The 15676-nt window shown below is 42.9% G+C and overlaps 1 protein-coding gene across 1 annotated transcript in view; it reads right to left on the bottom strand.

The window, feature by feature from the left end:
- Positions 1–15446, bottom strand: part of CHCHD3 (coiled-coil-helix-coiled-coil-helix domain containing 3) — a 273678-nt gene extending 258232 nt beyond the window's left edge. The window contains exons 1-2 of the mRNA XM_028159082.2: positions 15197–15446; positions 2407–2494 (exon numbers count right to left, since the gene is read on the bottom strand). Coding sequence (XP_028014883.1) covers positions 2407–2494; positions 15197–15277 — 169 coding nt within the window. The 5' untranslated portion in view covers positions 15278–15446. The remainder of the gene's footprint in view (positions 1–2406; positions 2495–15196) is intronic.
- Between the last annotated feature and the right edge of the window lie 230 nt (positions 15447–15676).

Here is a 15676-nt window from a genome sequence, read left to right as displayed (position 1 = left end):
AGCAATGGGAAGGGGTGGATTCCTCAGTACAGCCAGATGATTACAATGCCAGGGTCATGCTCTGCAGGCCACACCATGAGCATTTACAGAAAGCCTCCCCACTCACATCCACTCTCTTAAAGGGTCAGATGAAGAAGCCAACCAAGAAGGAAAATACTTTCTCTCCTTCAACTCACTATTGAATGAAAAACCAATACAAAAAAAAAAAAAAGCTATGAGCAACAACAATCACGTATAAATAGAAAGTTTTTTCCTGAACTCAAGCAGAACATCATTATAAGGCAGTTCTTTCCCTCCAACTAGTTTCTGTCACATCCCTTCTACAAAGGGAGCAAGGTGTCATTCAAATTACAATAAAACAGAGTGGTCAACAGCATTTGCTCTGGAGTCTAACAGACTGAATTCAACTACTACCTCCACTGCTTACCAACTGTGTGTCTATAAGCAAGAGAATCACTTCAAGTCTCAAGTTCCTTCTATGTAAAACAGGTTAAAAACAGTACCTTCCCCATAGGGTTATATAAGGACTAAATGAGATAAGATATATAGGTAAAAGACTTAGCAGAGTAGCTGGCATGTAATAAACACTATTTAAATAATATTTATCGGCATTTCATTATCATCATCACCATCCTATCTCCTTAACACTTTAGGTAAAAAAAAAAAATCTACCTAGAACAAATTGTATTTCAGATCAAATCCCAAAACAAATCCCAATTTTAACAATATCCATATATCAAGATGATGTTAGAAAAGCAGAAAAAGACAAGTCATGGTGTGCCTCAGAAGCCAAGGAAAGTAGTTCAAATTATATTCTATGTACCACTGAGTTCCACCACTGGGATGAGACATGAGCCAGTTTTTTTTAAAGAATGCCAAGGTCCCTGTGTGCAAAAAAAAAAGCTTAAGGACACAAGAGAGGAAGCAGGAAGCCAGTGAAGAGGCCTCTGCACAAGACAGGTAAAGAGACACTGGTTACCTGGACTGGAGCTGCGACAGTGGAGACAGGTGTGAAAGAACCTATTCAGCATGTTCTGGAGATGATGTTGACAAGACAAGTTATGTCATAAGTAACAGAAGAAAGAGGATGAACCCCCAGTTGGGGGCTTGACTACCTGTACCGTTTACTGGGAAAAATAGAGAGCAGAAGCAACTGTGGAGAAGGAATAAAAAGGGGGGGGGGGGGGGGGGAGTTGGCTAGATTAAGGAGAAGATCTCCAAGTGGAGACTTCAAGTGGGTAGATGTCTAAGTTGAGTTGCATGGAGAGGTCAAGGCTAGGTGGAATTTGGGGAGTCACAGCATCTACATAATTATTCAAAAGGTGAGATTACTTAGTGGAAATCAGCAAAGGAGGCGAGACTAAGGATGCAAGTGAGGTGAGAGGAAAACCAGAGTGCAGCCCAGAAGCCAAAGAAGGGGTTTCCAGCAAGGAGGGAGTGGTCACGTTCCAGCCAACATTAATGAACTATGCAGCCTTCCTAATGCTCCCACTAAACAAGAAGTTTTAAAAGGGCAAGACCTATTTCTTTTCTATCTTGGTACCTTGTGCTGTAAATATATCAAAAGCTGAATTCATGGTTACGACTTAATGATTATGAAATGTGAATGGCATTTGGACAGCATCTCACTTTTCTCGATGTATTTCAGTCTGTAGCCGGATTTACCACACAACACCCCTAATAAACACAGAAAATTTTCATTTAGTCCACATTAACCATCCTGACTATTTTCTCATTGCCACTTCACCAATAATCCACATGTCCTTTCATTGGATTGGGCAACAGGAACAGTGCCACACACAGCAGGTGCTCAATAAATATTAGCTGGATGAACAGACGGATCAGGTAGGAGAGAGGAAAGGAAAGAGAAATACTCACTTATCCTGCATGATCCACAGATAAAATGAGGCTTAATAATCCCCTATGTATTTCATTTAACACTTTATTTTAATCAATAATTAAGACTGACTATAAAGAAATAGACTGTTTATAAACTTAGAAAATAAGTGTATTAGAAAATAAACTCATGGGAGATAGTTCACAATTTGGAAACAGCAAATCAATACTTTCTAAATTGATTTTTTTAAATAAATATTTACTATTCAATGTCTAATATCTCTGCAAGTAATCCACTTTACACACAAAAAAAAGATAATGAAGTAAACTTCCAAAGCCTAACAGAGGATTCAGGAGCTGGATGAGAAAAAAATTTCCAAAACACTGTTTGAAAGCAGATTCTTCTACTTTTAGTTCAAAACACTTTAAAAGAAACCCTGATATTCCCTAGAAAAAGCAGAACATCCAAATAACTAAAGAGAGACGTGCCAAAGATCTTGACTATCGAATCAATTTTTACGACTTCTAATTTAGCTACCAAAAAAATCTAATATTAAAATTCTGAAATACCTGAGGCACCATAAGCACCAGAATATCGGTGAGACTTCGAGCCTGATGGAGAAGTTTCCTTCATACGATCAATCACATTTTCCGAAAGCTGAAAAAGCAACATCAAAATAAAATCAATTATAAAAGAGCAAGAAAGAGAGCAGCACAATAGCATCCAAGTAATTTAATCATCCATATCAATATATAATGAATGGCCTAAAGAAATTAGGCTAAATCTAATAGCTATAAAACTAAAAGCAAGTAAGAACAGTTTTAAGATTTCAAGATGCACCCCACAGCACTACATTTTATTTCTTCTAATGCACTGCTAATTGCTCATTATAAATAACTTCTGCTCATTTTATACTGTGCACTAAATGGTAACCTCTGAGAAAATGCAAGCCATCAGAACTCCTTCAACTCTCTTCCCCCAATCCTACAAATTAATGTATGCAAGCAATGCGCCTTAGCTCCTTCCTTCCCTCCTGTCCCAAAGGAAATGGTCTGGTCCTCCCTCCTGTTCAAGACTAACCACAATCAGTCTTTCAACAGATTTTATTATGCACCAACTATGTGCATAATATGAGACTTTAGGTACTCAGCAATCACCAAGTTGCTTAAAGTGGAGAAGAAATAGGATATCATTGGGCATCCTATATAATAAAAGGCTAATATACAAATTGACTGAAAGGCGGAACAACCGGTCGCTATGATGCACACTGACCACCAGGGGGCAGACATTCAACGCAGGAGCTGACCCCTGGTGGTTAGTGTGTTCCCACAGGGGGAGCGCCGCTCAGCCAGAAGCCAGGCTCACAGCCGGCAAGCGCAGCAGCAGTGGCCTGAGACTCTCCCGCCTCCACAGCAGCCCTAAGGGTGTCCGACTGATGGCCCCTGATGGACTGTGAGAGGGCGCAGGCCGGACTGAGGGACCCCCCCTCCCCTGAGTGCACAAATCTCATGCACCGGGTCTCTAGTTTGAATATAATATGAAGAGTGCTACTCGAGACAGATGGCCTGTGATGATGTACTCAGAAAGCATAATGGGTGGGGCATCTAGGTAGGCTTTGGGAGTGGGGCTGGGCATGGAGCTGGGAAGGCTGAATAGGAGTTAGGAAGAGGAGTAGGATCAGAGTACTCCAAGAGAAAGGAATAACAAATAAACAAATAGGCAGTTGGCAATAGGGCGGAGGCTCTGAGGAACACTCAGGTTTGAAGATTTAAGTCATCATCCCTCAGTTCTATCATATCATCCTTTTTCATTTTCTTTATAGCCCTTACCACTAGCTGATGCTTTCTTGTTTACAGCCTGCCTCTCACACTAGAAAGAAAGCTCCATGAAAGCAAGGATGTGGCTATCCTGTCTACTATGTTATCCCCAGAGCCTCAATGAGCCTGGTTAACTGAATAAATGGTTGAATAAATGAATGGAACAATATGAATGAATAAAAGAATGGCTGAAGCAGGAAGCTGGAGAGGGGGGCTTATTGAGAGAAGATGGAAAGAGGATTAGGTTTTGAATACTCTTAGTAAGCCCTTCAAGTTAAGGAGTTTGAACTTGATCCCTGGGCAGACTGGGCACTACTGGAGGATTTAAGCAGGGTAATGACACAATCAGACTGACATTTTCAAAAGATCACTCTAGCTACAGTGTATAGAACAGATTGAACAGGGACAAGAACAGAAGCAGGAGGACCAATTAAGAAGCCATTAAGCATATGTCCACACAAAGACGAGCACAGGAATGCTCACAGCATCATTATTCATAATAGCAAGAGTGGAAACAAACAAATGTCCATCTACTGGTGAATGGATAAACAAAACATTATATATCCATACCATGGAATACGATTCAGCAATAGAAAGAAATGAAGTTCTGATACATGCCACAACATAGAAAAACCTAGAAAAGAATTAAAGTGAAGGAAGCCAGACACAAAAGGCCTCAGATCATATAATTCCATTTCTATGAACTACCCAGAAAAGGCAACTGGATTTAGACAGAAAGTAGATAAATGGTTGCCTAAGACAGGGGTGGGAGTGGGGGTTAACTGTAAATGGGCATGAGATAGCTTACTGGGGTGAAGAAAATGTTCTAAAACTAAATTGTGGTGACAGCTACACAACTTTGTAAATTTTTTTTCACTTTTATTTTTTATTGTTTAAAGTATTACAAATAGTAGTATACATGTCTCCTTTTTTTCCCCATTGACCTTCCCCCGGCTTCCCCTACACCCCACCCCCGCACATGCCCCCTCCCTACCCGCCCCCCCCCCCAGTGTCTTGCGTTCACAGATTATGCTTATATGCATGCATACAAGTCCTTTGGTTGATCTCTTACCTCCCCCGCCCCAACCCTCCCCAGCCTTCCCGCTATAATTTACAACTCTGTAAATTTATTAGAAAGTGTTGTATACAGAAAACAGATAAATTTTATAATGGGTCAATTATCTATATATCTATATATATAAAAGCCTAAGTGTCTGTTACAACTGAACAACCGGACAACCAGATGACCGGCTGGTAGCTATGACACACACTATCCACTGAAGGCAGACACTCAATGCAGGAGCTTCTCCCTGGTGGTCAGTGGGTTCCCACAGCCAACCTCCCCCAGCCGGCCAACATCCCACGGTCCCTCCCCCAACCCCCTCCTGGCCAGCCAGCCCCAATCAGGACAGGGCGAGATGGCCCTGATCAGCCCGATCACTGGCCAGGCCAAGGGACTCCCCGCTCCCCCGTGCACAAATTCTTGACTGGGCCTCTAGTCTAGTACCATGATAAAGTTGTTTTGGAAAAAAAAAACTATTATGGCAATCCAGGAAGAACACATCCAGGAGATATTTAGGATTCAGCACAGCTAACATTCACTGAGTGCTTACGTGCACCAGGCACTACCCTAAGCTAAGCACTTTACTCATAACAATACCCTAAGATAAGATACTTTTAGTACCTCCATTGTATAGATGAAGCATAGCCAGATTAAATAACTTGCCCTGGGTTTTAGTTTACTAGTAGTGAAACCAGGATTTAAACCCAGAAATCCTGAATCTCAAGGTCACACTCAGGAACCCCGTTTCATGCCAGACTCAGTGTCTGACTAGATGTGGGAGTGAAGAAGTCACCAAGCATGAAGCCCAGGGTTTTGGGTCAAGTAAATGGGTGATCCCCTCCTGAACCCTCAAGGACCTGCTTCCAATTTCCCTTCCCTAACCCAATACAGCAGTGAAAGTGTCCTGGTAAAAATTCACCACTGGCCAAACAAATAACCTTTATGCTTATGTTTCTACTTAAAAAATCTTTTATATTTCTATTTATAAAGCACTTAATTTATGTGGGTTCCCTTTAGCATCTAACACCTTTGGTAACTCCCTCTGGAAACCCCTCCCTAGGCTTTTCTGGCATCCCACTGCCTGGCTGTCCTAGGACTCTGGCCACATCTTACCTCTTTTGCGGGCATCCTCTCCCCTGCCTCCCCTTAGATGCTAGAGGGGCCCACACCCTGTTCTTTGCCTTATTTTCTTCTCACTCTAGTGCTCTTGCTGGTGCTCTCATCCACTCCCTTTACTTCTAACTGTTATTGATAATGAATGAGTTCTAAATCCATTATCTCCAGCCAAGACCTGTATCCCAAAAGCCAAACCTATGCTGTACATTGAATTGCCTTATGGGCACCTCCCCTTCAGACTACAAGCAGTCAAACTGCACATGTCCCAAATTGAATTGGTGCTCGCCAAAAATCTCCTCTTGCATTCCTAATCTCATCAAGGAGACCACCTCCATAGAATTTCCTAAATCAAAACGTAGGATAGTCCGAGACTCTTCTCTCCCGCTGATTCTTAGCCATGACTTCCTAAGCCCCTAAATATTTAATGAATCCATCATCTCCTCTCCAATCTCATGTCCCTTGCTCTAATTCATGGCACCATCGATAATCCTCCTAAAATACAAACCTGATTACATAACTCCCTGCTTCAAATCCTGCAAGTTACCTTCTATCAACAGGAAATTCCAAATTCTTTGCATGGTGCTGAAGACTTCTTCATCATCTAGTTTTATGGCCTAACTCTCCAACCTCAACTTCCATAGCTTTTCCCTTAATACTTCAAACCCTGTTCTCCACCCATACTGGCTTCTTGTTTATTGCCATCTCTTTGCCTTTACACACACCTACCTGCCTTTGCCCCTCCCTGGCACCTTGGAAGGGAATCACCATTCAAAAATCCAGTTCAAGCATCCCAACACCTTCTCTCACCACAGTTCCCCATTCCAGCCCAACACTGCCTAAACAAAGCTACCTTCCCTGTGCCACCTTGCACAAATCTCCAACAGGCGTTTCCACAACATTGTGAGTTCCTATATATTATGTTCACTAGGCCAAGCACTAATTGAGGCCCTTGGGATACATCAGTGAACAAAATAGTTTCTACCTAAACAGTTATTTACAACTCAGGAACTAAACCAGAATGATGGTGGGACAATAAAAGAAAAGACCACAGCTCACAAACTGTGATCCCTGAAGGAAAACCCGATGACTCCTTCCCTGGGAGAGAAGTTAGAAAGGAGAGCGCTAGGGGACTTGCTATTTGAAGATGCCAGGGCTAAGTGCATCTTTTCCAACAACTGAAAGCCACTGAGACTGCTGCTGAAACTCTCCTGCAAAGCTGAAATGCATCTTGGGAAAAACCCTTTAAGACTGACTCCAGTCCTCTCAATTTAAGATGAGAAAAAAAGAGAGATCCTGAGTAACGTCCAGTTATGAGTAACATCAGGACCACAAGCAGTAACCCCCAACCTCTACTTCAGTGCTTTTTCCACTATTAAACAACACACTCCTTCAAGCCCACATGATAAAATAAAAATATCATCACTTCCTCTCAAGGAGATAAAATAAACCTCAAGTTTTAGAGTCATAAAGCTAGTTTAATTGCTATATCATGTACTATATAATATATATTATACTAATATAGTATGCTACACAATTATGTTTATAGTATATATGTATTTATAGTATATATTACAATACTATGTGTTATGTACAATATATAATACATATACTATATATGTACAATATATACTATATACAATATACAATATATACTATATGCTACAATATACAATATATACTATAAACTACATATCTAATATAGTTTGTGTTTAAAGCTAATATGACAAATACAATTTTATCTTTGAATTTATATATCTCAGGTGAAAGTCAAACAACTACAACTACACTATAAATGTATCTAATCTAATAATAGACAAATATGCAAATTGACCGCACCTTCGATACACCTAAGCCACGCCCACCAGCCAAGCCACGCCCACCAACCAATCAGGATGAGTATGCAAATTACCCCAACAAAGATGGCGGCTAATTTGCATATCAAGACAGCGTGGAAAGAAGCCAAGAGCTGCAGAAGGGAGTAAAGCTTCGAAGAAGCAAGCAAACCGGGAGGGGGCGGGGAGGAGAAGGGAGGAGTGAAGTCAGGGCCGGGGCGAAGGGAAAAGCAGGTGGGCTGGTGGAGAAGGCGGGGCGGGTGACAAGGGCAGAGCGGAGGCGGGGCCTGGGGAGAAGGGAAAAGCAGGCGGGCTGGAGAAGGCAGGGCGGGCGACAAGGGCAGAGGGGAGGCGGGGTAGAGTGCAGCAGGAAATCCTATTGCAGGATTTTTCCTGCAACGGGAACGCTAGTATATATATATATATATATATATATATATATATATATATATATGTGTGTGTGTGTGTATATATATGTATATATACACACATATATGTATGTATATATACATATACATATATATGTATAGATGTGTATGTGTGTGTGTGTGTGTGTGTGTGTGTGTATATATATATATATAGTTAACCTAATCAGAGGTGCATGTGCTTGCTAAAAATCAAGCACTAGCTATATACCCTCACCTGTATTGGAGACAGGCCACCATAGTTCTAAATACTACTTCATCTTCATCTCACCAAAATCCAAGCCTTGCCATTGTCTATTGCTACTTTCAAAATGAATGCTACAAAAAATCCTCCAACCCCCAAATCAGCCTCAAAAGGATCATTCTTTAAGAGTAAAATAAAAAGCTTGCCCAGAACAGAGGAAAAAACACTGGCCACCTACTAGCTACAACCAGCCTAGGGAGGCACCTCAATGGGCCTCACTGTCCTCTTCTGAAAACTGGAAATAATGCCAACGTCTGCAATTACAGGAAGGGTGACAGGTGCATAGCAAACTCTAATGTGCTCCACAAATATTTGGTAATTACCAATACAGCTCCGGTCACTGGGACTTCAACTGAACCTGCATCTTGGTTTCCTCTCATCCGCTCGCTCAGCCTGAGTGTGTTCTGAGCTCCTGCTCCATGCGGTACAGAAAAAAAGGCCGCTAGCCATTGCATTGAGTCCTGGGACAGCATAGAAGGTGCCACTTGTTCCCTATCTATGCTCTCTGGGTAGTAAACGTGCAATGTCTCTTTCGACCTAATCACTAATTATTTCTTGTTTTTATTTTTGCCAAAAATAAAGTGTTTACTTAAATGTCAAATTCAGAACATTTCCCACTCTGGTCTTTGGTTATGTTTTTTAAGTAAATTTATAAGCATGTCCTCCAAAGGAGCACACTTCATTTTTTGAGTTGATAAACACGCTGTAGGGTTGCCTTATTGAGAGTCAACCTCTTTTTTGCTGTTACTGTTCTTAAAATCATTCCTAAGTGCATTCTCAGGCCCTTCCCCGGGAGCACCAATGGCAACCTTCCATTGACTTACCCTCTCCCCAGTCCACGCACAGCTTCGTGGATACAAGCAAGAGCCATGTTATCCTTTGGATCTCAAGTTAATACCTGCTGAGCTGACCTTCCAGACCCGCACACTCACCTGCTCCCCTCTGTGGACTGTGGTACTCACTGTGAAGCAGCTGCCAAGATTTAGAGATGCTAGCCAGGGTTATACACACAACATGTAGCTACAGAACAGCTCTTCTTTCTGATTGAAACTGACCCAAAATGGAGGTCAAAAGTACAACATAAGCTTCTGCAAGAGCCAGATAAGCAGCTTCTGTATGAGATGCAACTTCTTTGGGAAATAGCTTTCCTTACAGAGTACTTTTCCTAAAGGTCAACAGCAACTATACCTGGTTTCCAGACATCTCTGGACTCTCCATCAAGGCAAATACCAAGTGGGACTTACAGAAATTGTTTGTAGGAAAGAATGGTGAAATAACCAAGATATAGTCATACACACATTCATGCTAGAATTATGCTCTGGGGGCCCATGGATTCAGGAGTCCATGAATTAATTCCTCAACTGTATGCAAAACTGTCTGCTTATTGCATTGTTCAGGGCAGAGTCCCAGCTTACAGATGTACAGCAGTCTATGAATGAACAGGAGTTAAGAACCACTGTTCTAATGTAGGGAGAAGAGAAGCAGGCCTGCCAGGAGAGCAGAATTCAGTCCCCTGACTTTGGTTACCCACCCTGTTCCTATTGCTCCTGGAAACAAATCTAAGTAAATGGGGCTGGCCAATTTTTGGTTTGTACTGCTCACCACACCATGTGCTCCGGAGAAGAGGAAAATACGTGTATCTTCTATAGTCTCCGCACTCATCTCTTCCCACCCACCTCGGCTGTTCTTATCAAAAATTAGCACAAATACACCGCCCACCAACCCATAATCCAGTATTTCTCAGGAACGGGAGACTGGATGGGATAGATAAAAATAAAGTATTTCTACTTCCAAGGAACAGAGTAAAAGGAGAAAGAGACTCCTTTTAAGTTGCCATTCTCTAAGATGGAGAGTTAGAACCACATGAGGCAGAACCATTCAAACCCTCACCTCTACAATAGTTTTTCTCATCTTCTTCCAGATGTCTTATCAAATTGATTAAAGGACTCAGACCCGTTTTCTCACTTGGTCTTCCTTCCATGCAGCATAGGTCATTTTCTGTGAGAGTACTGGTTTTCTTTACAATTACCATTTTAAGACATAGGCTCCCAAAATTGCCGTTATTTTTTGTGAGAAATTACTCCCAAATACTTACTTATGGGCATGGGGGGAGGGGAAATGCCATCTGTATAATGTAATTTTCAGCTTATGTTTGTAGTTTGTAATTTTTAGCTTAGGTGTGTAGTTTGTAAGTTGTATTTCTTTGCATTTGTTATTAGTGGGAACTATGAACTTCTACAGTCAGAAAGCTGAGCATGGTACAATGCCCAAGAGACTCATGGAAAGGAACCAATCATCCACCAGTTAACTGATTACCGGGACAACACCCCTTAACACTCCCAATGACTGACTGGATTTGCAGCCTCTATTAATGTACTCTCTCCAGGAGCCTCAACAACATCCCACATGAAATAACCTCCTCATTAGAGGCTCTCCACTGCCAGGGCTTCCCAAAGCACTAGTTGTGTCCCATGTAAGTAGGCAGAGTACCGGCTCCTGTGAATCTCAGCTTGCAACTTCAAGGCCAGGTGCAGAGATTAGCTTATGCCTGGAAAGCACGATAAATATTAGTTTGAAAGTGATACTCATTGAAGTTGACATTTGCTCTGGAAGGGTTCACTCACAGCTCTGATGTTTCAGATAAACTTGTGAAAGCCTGAGTAGAGGCACACTTGCCAAGCAGGCCCAGCAGGTGCTCAGAAAAATCCGATTAAACACATGCAATATAATAAAAATGCTTGGTCTTTCTTATCACAAGAAATTTATTTTAGACTTGGAGAGGAGGGCAAGGCAGGAGGGTGGCCTTTCATCCAACCTCTAAGTTATTTCAGATTCAAAGTTAGAATCAGGTGTAAGAATACAGGTTATTCTATGGAAGTGTGGGAAAAGCTATCAATTACTAAGGATAAAGGAAGAAAAAACAAGACCTCATAAATACCATGAAAATAACACCTGATAGGTGAGAAGAAACTTTAAACCTAAAATTATAAGTAGGTCCTTTAATTGCTAGCTATTGAAGCAAGAAAACTCTAGGAAACATGATCTATTAATAAATGCAGCCTAGCCCTGGCCAGTGTGGTTCAGTTGGCTGAGCATCATCCTGTACACCAAAAGGTCTCCAGTTTGATTCCTGGTCAGGGCACATGCCCAGATTGCAGGTTCGATCCCCAGTTGGTCGGGGTGCATACAAAAGGCAACAGATAGATGTTTTTCTCTCACACTGATGTTTCTGTCTCTCCCTTCCCACTACCTTCCTAAGGAAAAAAAAAAAAAAAAATCAATAAAAACGCATTTTAAAATAACTAAACACAGCCTATTTCCCAAAGCCTCCTGTTGCTTACTAAATGTTTCTCTTTCTATATTACAATAAATGAAGATAAATTAGTATCCTTATCAGTGGAACACAGAATTGGTTTTCCTGCAGTGACAGAGTCTGTTGAACTGTTGGTACACTCTCATTTCTTATGAGTGTTGACATAAATGTTTGACAATTGGGCAAATTTGGAAAGTTTTCTTCAGCCAAGTTGAACTAACCTATCTTCAATTCAACAGTGAAGTCTGGGCCTCATCAGCACCACGTCTCCATCACCTAAAAACAGTGGCACACTTATGAAACTGCCATTGTTCCTTACCCTTCCCCATTCCTCCGGGAGACGAGATGACTGTTGCAAGCTCAGTATAATACAACTAGCTGAACACATCTAAAAACACCCAGACAACCATCACACAGGCAATCAGTTGCAGAACTCGGACTCCCATTTCCCAGACCACACCTCTTCAGGTATGCCTGTGGGAGCACAATTTATTCTTACTTTTACCTATTATCTTCAGTTCATGTAAGTTTCCTTATCCAGCCTCTGATCAGCTCTCGTTACAGCTACTATTCACGTAAGTACTAAACGCTCTCAGAGTACTAGACACGGTGCTAGATGCTTACATACACTATGTCCAATTCTCACAAGCAGTGCTGGACACCTCAGTATCACAAGTAGGCTGCATTATCCAGATAGACTGAGCAGGGGAACACATCCAAAGTGGCCTGTCCAGGGCCACACAGCGAAGTGGGAGGCAGAGCTAGGACCAAACCCAGGTCTGCCTGGTTCTGAAGACCATGCTCTTTCCACAAAACCACACGGCACTGCCAAAGAATCCTAGAAGATTAGGTGTGGATTTGACAGCTGCCTTTCATTAAAAATCCACGACGTGCCACGTGCTCTCCATACCTTACCTCATCTTCTTACCATAATCGAGTAGTGCTGGTTCAGGATAATGAAATATGAACAAATATGAGACTTGTCCAAGGCTGTAGGTTGGCAAACGCCTAATATGAGATTTAAACTGAGGTATATTTAATTCCAAGTTGGTGTTCTTTTGACCAAGACCTCGAAAAATATCGCAGTGGCCCCTTAGGACTCAACAATTCAACAGCATGCCATTTTTACAGGAAACTGCAATGGGCTGAGTGCGGCCACAAGAAACTTACGGTGCCACTAAACTCACAGGATTTCAAAACTGGAAAAGATGAGAGAGCTTAGTGCGGTCCTCAAGCCCCATCATTTTGCAGATGAGAAAACTGAAGGTCAGAGAGATTGCAAATCATCCTTGAAAAAAAGGATTTGAAGCAACAGGGAGAACACTGAAAGAGCATTCCAGGTGAAGGGTATATACCAGGGGTCCTCAAACTTTTTAAACAGGGGGCCAGTTCACTGTCCCTCAGACCGTTGGAGGGCCGGACTATAGTTTAAAAAAAAAACTATGAACAAATTCCTATGCACACTGCTAAGTCGGCTGCTAAGCAGGACAGGCAGCAGCGGCAAAATACCTGGCGGGCCAGATCAATGTCCTCGACGGGCCGCATGTGGTCCGCGGGCCGTAGTTTGAAGACCCCTGGTATATACTGAAGAAAGCACAGAGGTCAAATGAGCATGGCTGTGTGCTTGAAGCAGAACAATAGATAACACGTACTCTGTAAGAAAAAATAAATAAGACACCTCCATTAAGTTGAGTGCCCAAAGGAAATAGCTTCTTTTGAGTAAAAAAAAAAATATAAGTTTAAAAATAAAAGGCTTTTTTAGTCAATCTTCCCATTTTGACCTAATGCCTATCCCTACTATCACACTTATTTAACTTTATCTAATATTTGACATGAACCTCTGTGCTGTGGCCAAATTCTCCTTTGATTTTGTTTGTTGCCATTACCGTGTCTGTACTCGAGTATGTGAACGTGGATTTATACAATGTCTTCTCACCCAAAACTTACTTTGCTTTTCCTTGCTTTTATTTCTTTTCCACCCTTTGGTTGAGAACACTCAATGCCTAATGGCAAGATTCAACAAATCTCTGCATAAAACTCAGAGTTTACAGTAATTGTTATTTTACTCCAAAGGGTGCCAACTAAACCACAAAAGCTCAAAGAATGCAGCCTCCGACATCTTATTTTTAAAATGTGGTCATGCCATTAATTAATATGCCATAAAGAAATGCTGGTCACAGACCAAAAAGTGAGTTCAACAGTCTGAGTTTCTGTAAAGAAGACTTTTAATAAATTCTTCTCAAGGTAACAGTTTCAGAGTAAAAAGTTTTTTTAAACACTTTAAAGTACTCAATAAGTTTTATTTCCTCATAACAAATGCTAAAAGTAATTAACACATATAGTTCACTTAAGCTGGGTGTGTAATCACAGAGGAAGAAAAGTAAAAACTATTATAAAACTCTCTGATGTCAAAGTGCTTCATTTACTGGAGTCAGGCAGACGTCCAAAAATGTGAGGCTCCAAGTTCAGGTACAGGGGAGAAGTTAGTGCTGGGATACTGACACCCTGGAGGAAAATCAAGTTTTCAGCTTATGTATCAAGCACATGGCTGGGGGGACATTTAAAAATTCTCTACAGCCCTAACTGGTTTGGCTCGGTGGATAGAGCATCGGCCTGCGGACTGAAGGGTCCCGGGTTCGATTCCGGTCAGGGGCAAGTACCTTGGTTGCGGCACATCCCCTGTGGGGGGTGAGCGGGAGGCAGCTGATCGATGTTTCTCTCCCATCGATGTTTCTGACTCTCTGACCCTCTCCCTTTCTCTCTGTAGAAAATCAATAAAATATATTTTTAAAAAAAATTCTCTACAATGTCTGGGTGGAAACTGACTGCGTTACTTCCAGTGGTCTGACAAACTGCAATCCTATCTCAAGCCCTATCAGGCTGGCAGGCACCAGTCCTGAAGCAACTGGGCCTCGTCCAGAACTAAGGCGTGACAGGCCACAGAGGAGGTGCCTTGGAAAGACGAGATGTCAAGTGAAATTGAAGGAGGGGGAAGCCAGAAGTCACCGGAGGCCAAAAAAAGTCTATGATGGATGGGTGTGTGGGTGTGTATGTGTTGGGGAAACGGGTGGTCTGAGATAAAGAGGGCTAAATGACAGAACAAATAAAGGGTTCCTTAAAATGCCACTCCGTCCCAAAAGAGGTGATGTGGGCAGTGCAAAAGCAAGGTTTGGGTCCTGAACCCAGGAGAAATAAGACAAGCCCCATTTCACAGGTGGGTACAGTGAGGCAGGGGTTTCGAATTAAGTCCCACAAGGAGTGAGCAATGCAGTCAACACTATCCTGTAAGCCTCGGGGGGATCTAAATCAACCTGGCTCTCCCCACCCACCCACCCAGCGGTGCTCGGCACTAGGCACACAACCAGATCACAGCTCTGAATGAAGGTCCCAAGTCTTGAAACTTCAAGCTTCTTTGCAGAAAACTCGGCTTCGGACCGGACAACACTGGGGGCCAGGACGAGGGAAACCAGGCTGCGCGGGTCGCGGGAAGGTCGGAGGTTTGGGGTCCAAGTCCGAGTACTGGCCCTCCGCCCGCCCACTGTCACTCACCCGGATGCCCTTCACCACGGTGATGTTCTCATTCTCGTCCGCCTCGAAGGTGACCCGGCGTGTGCTGGAGGCCCCGCCCATGGCTTCTTCTGTCCCTGCAGAGTCCTAGCGCGGACCCCCGAGCACTTCAGGCCCCACGCGCACACACGCGCGTGGACGTACCCGGACGCTTGCCTTGCGCGGCGGGAGCAAGGCCACGACCCCAAGAAGCAAGGAGAAGGCGCCGGTCCTCAGCTCCCACCTCCTCCGGTCACGCTCCACAACGAGATGCCTCCGGTTGGTGGGAGATACAAACGGCCCGCCTCTACTCTGTGGGGACACCTGGATTGGTTGTTCCAGACCCGGATGCTATGGCAACAGGTGGTGTTTGACAAGGTTTCCGGAGCCCCTGGGTATAGTGGGAATTGTAGTCTCGATCTGGCGCCAGGGTTGCTGGGACAACTTGCCTTAATCTGGAGAGTGCAAGGGGAGTGTGGCATT

The sequence above is a fragment of the Eptesicus fuscus genome, chromosome 14 (genome assembly GCF_027574615.1).
Source record: "Eptesicus fuscus isolate TK198812 chromosome 14, DD_ASM_mEF_20220401, whole genome shotgun sequence".
Taxonomy (NCBI): domain Eukaryota; kingdom Metazoa; phylum Chordata; class Mammalia; order Chiroptera; family Vespertilionidae; genus Eptesicus; species Eptesicus fuscus.
Note: the sequence above shows the minus strand (reverse complement) of the source record. Positions and strands in the feature narration are given on the sequence as shown.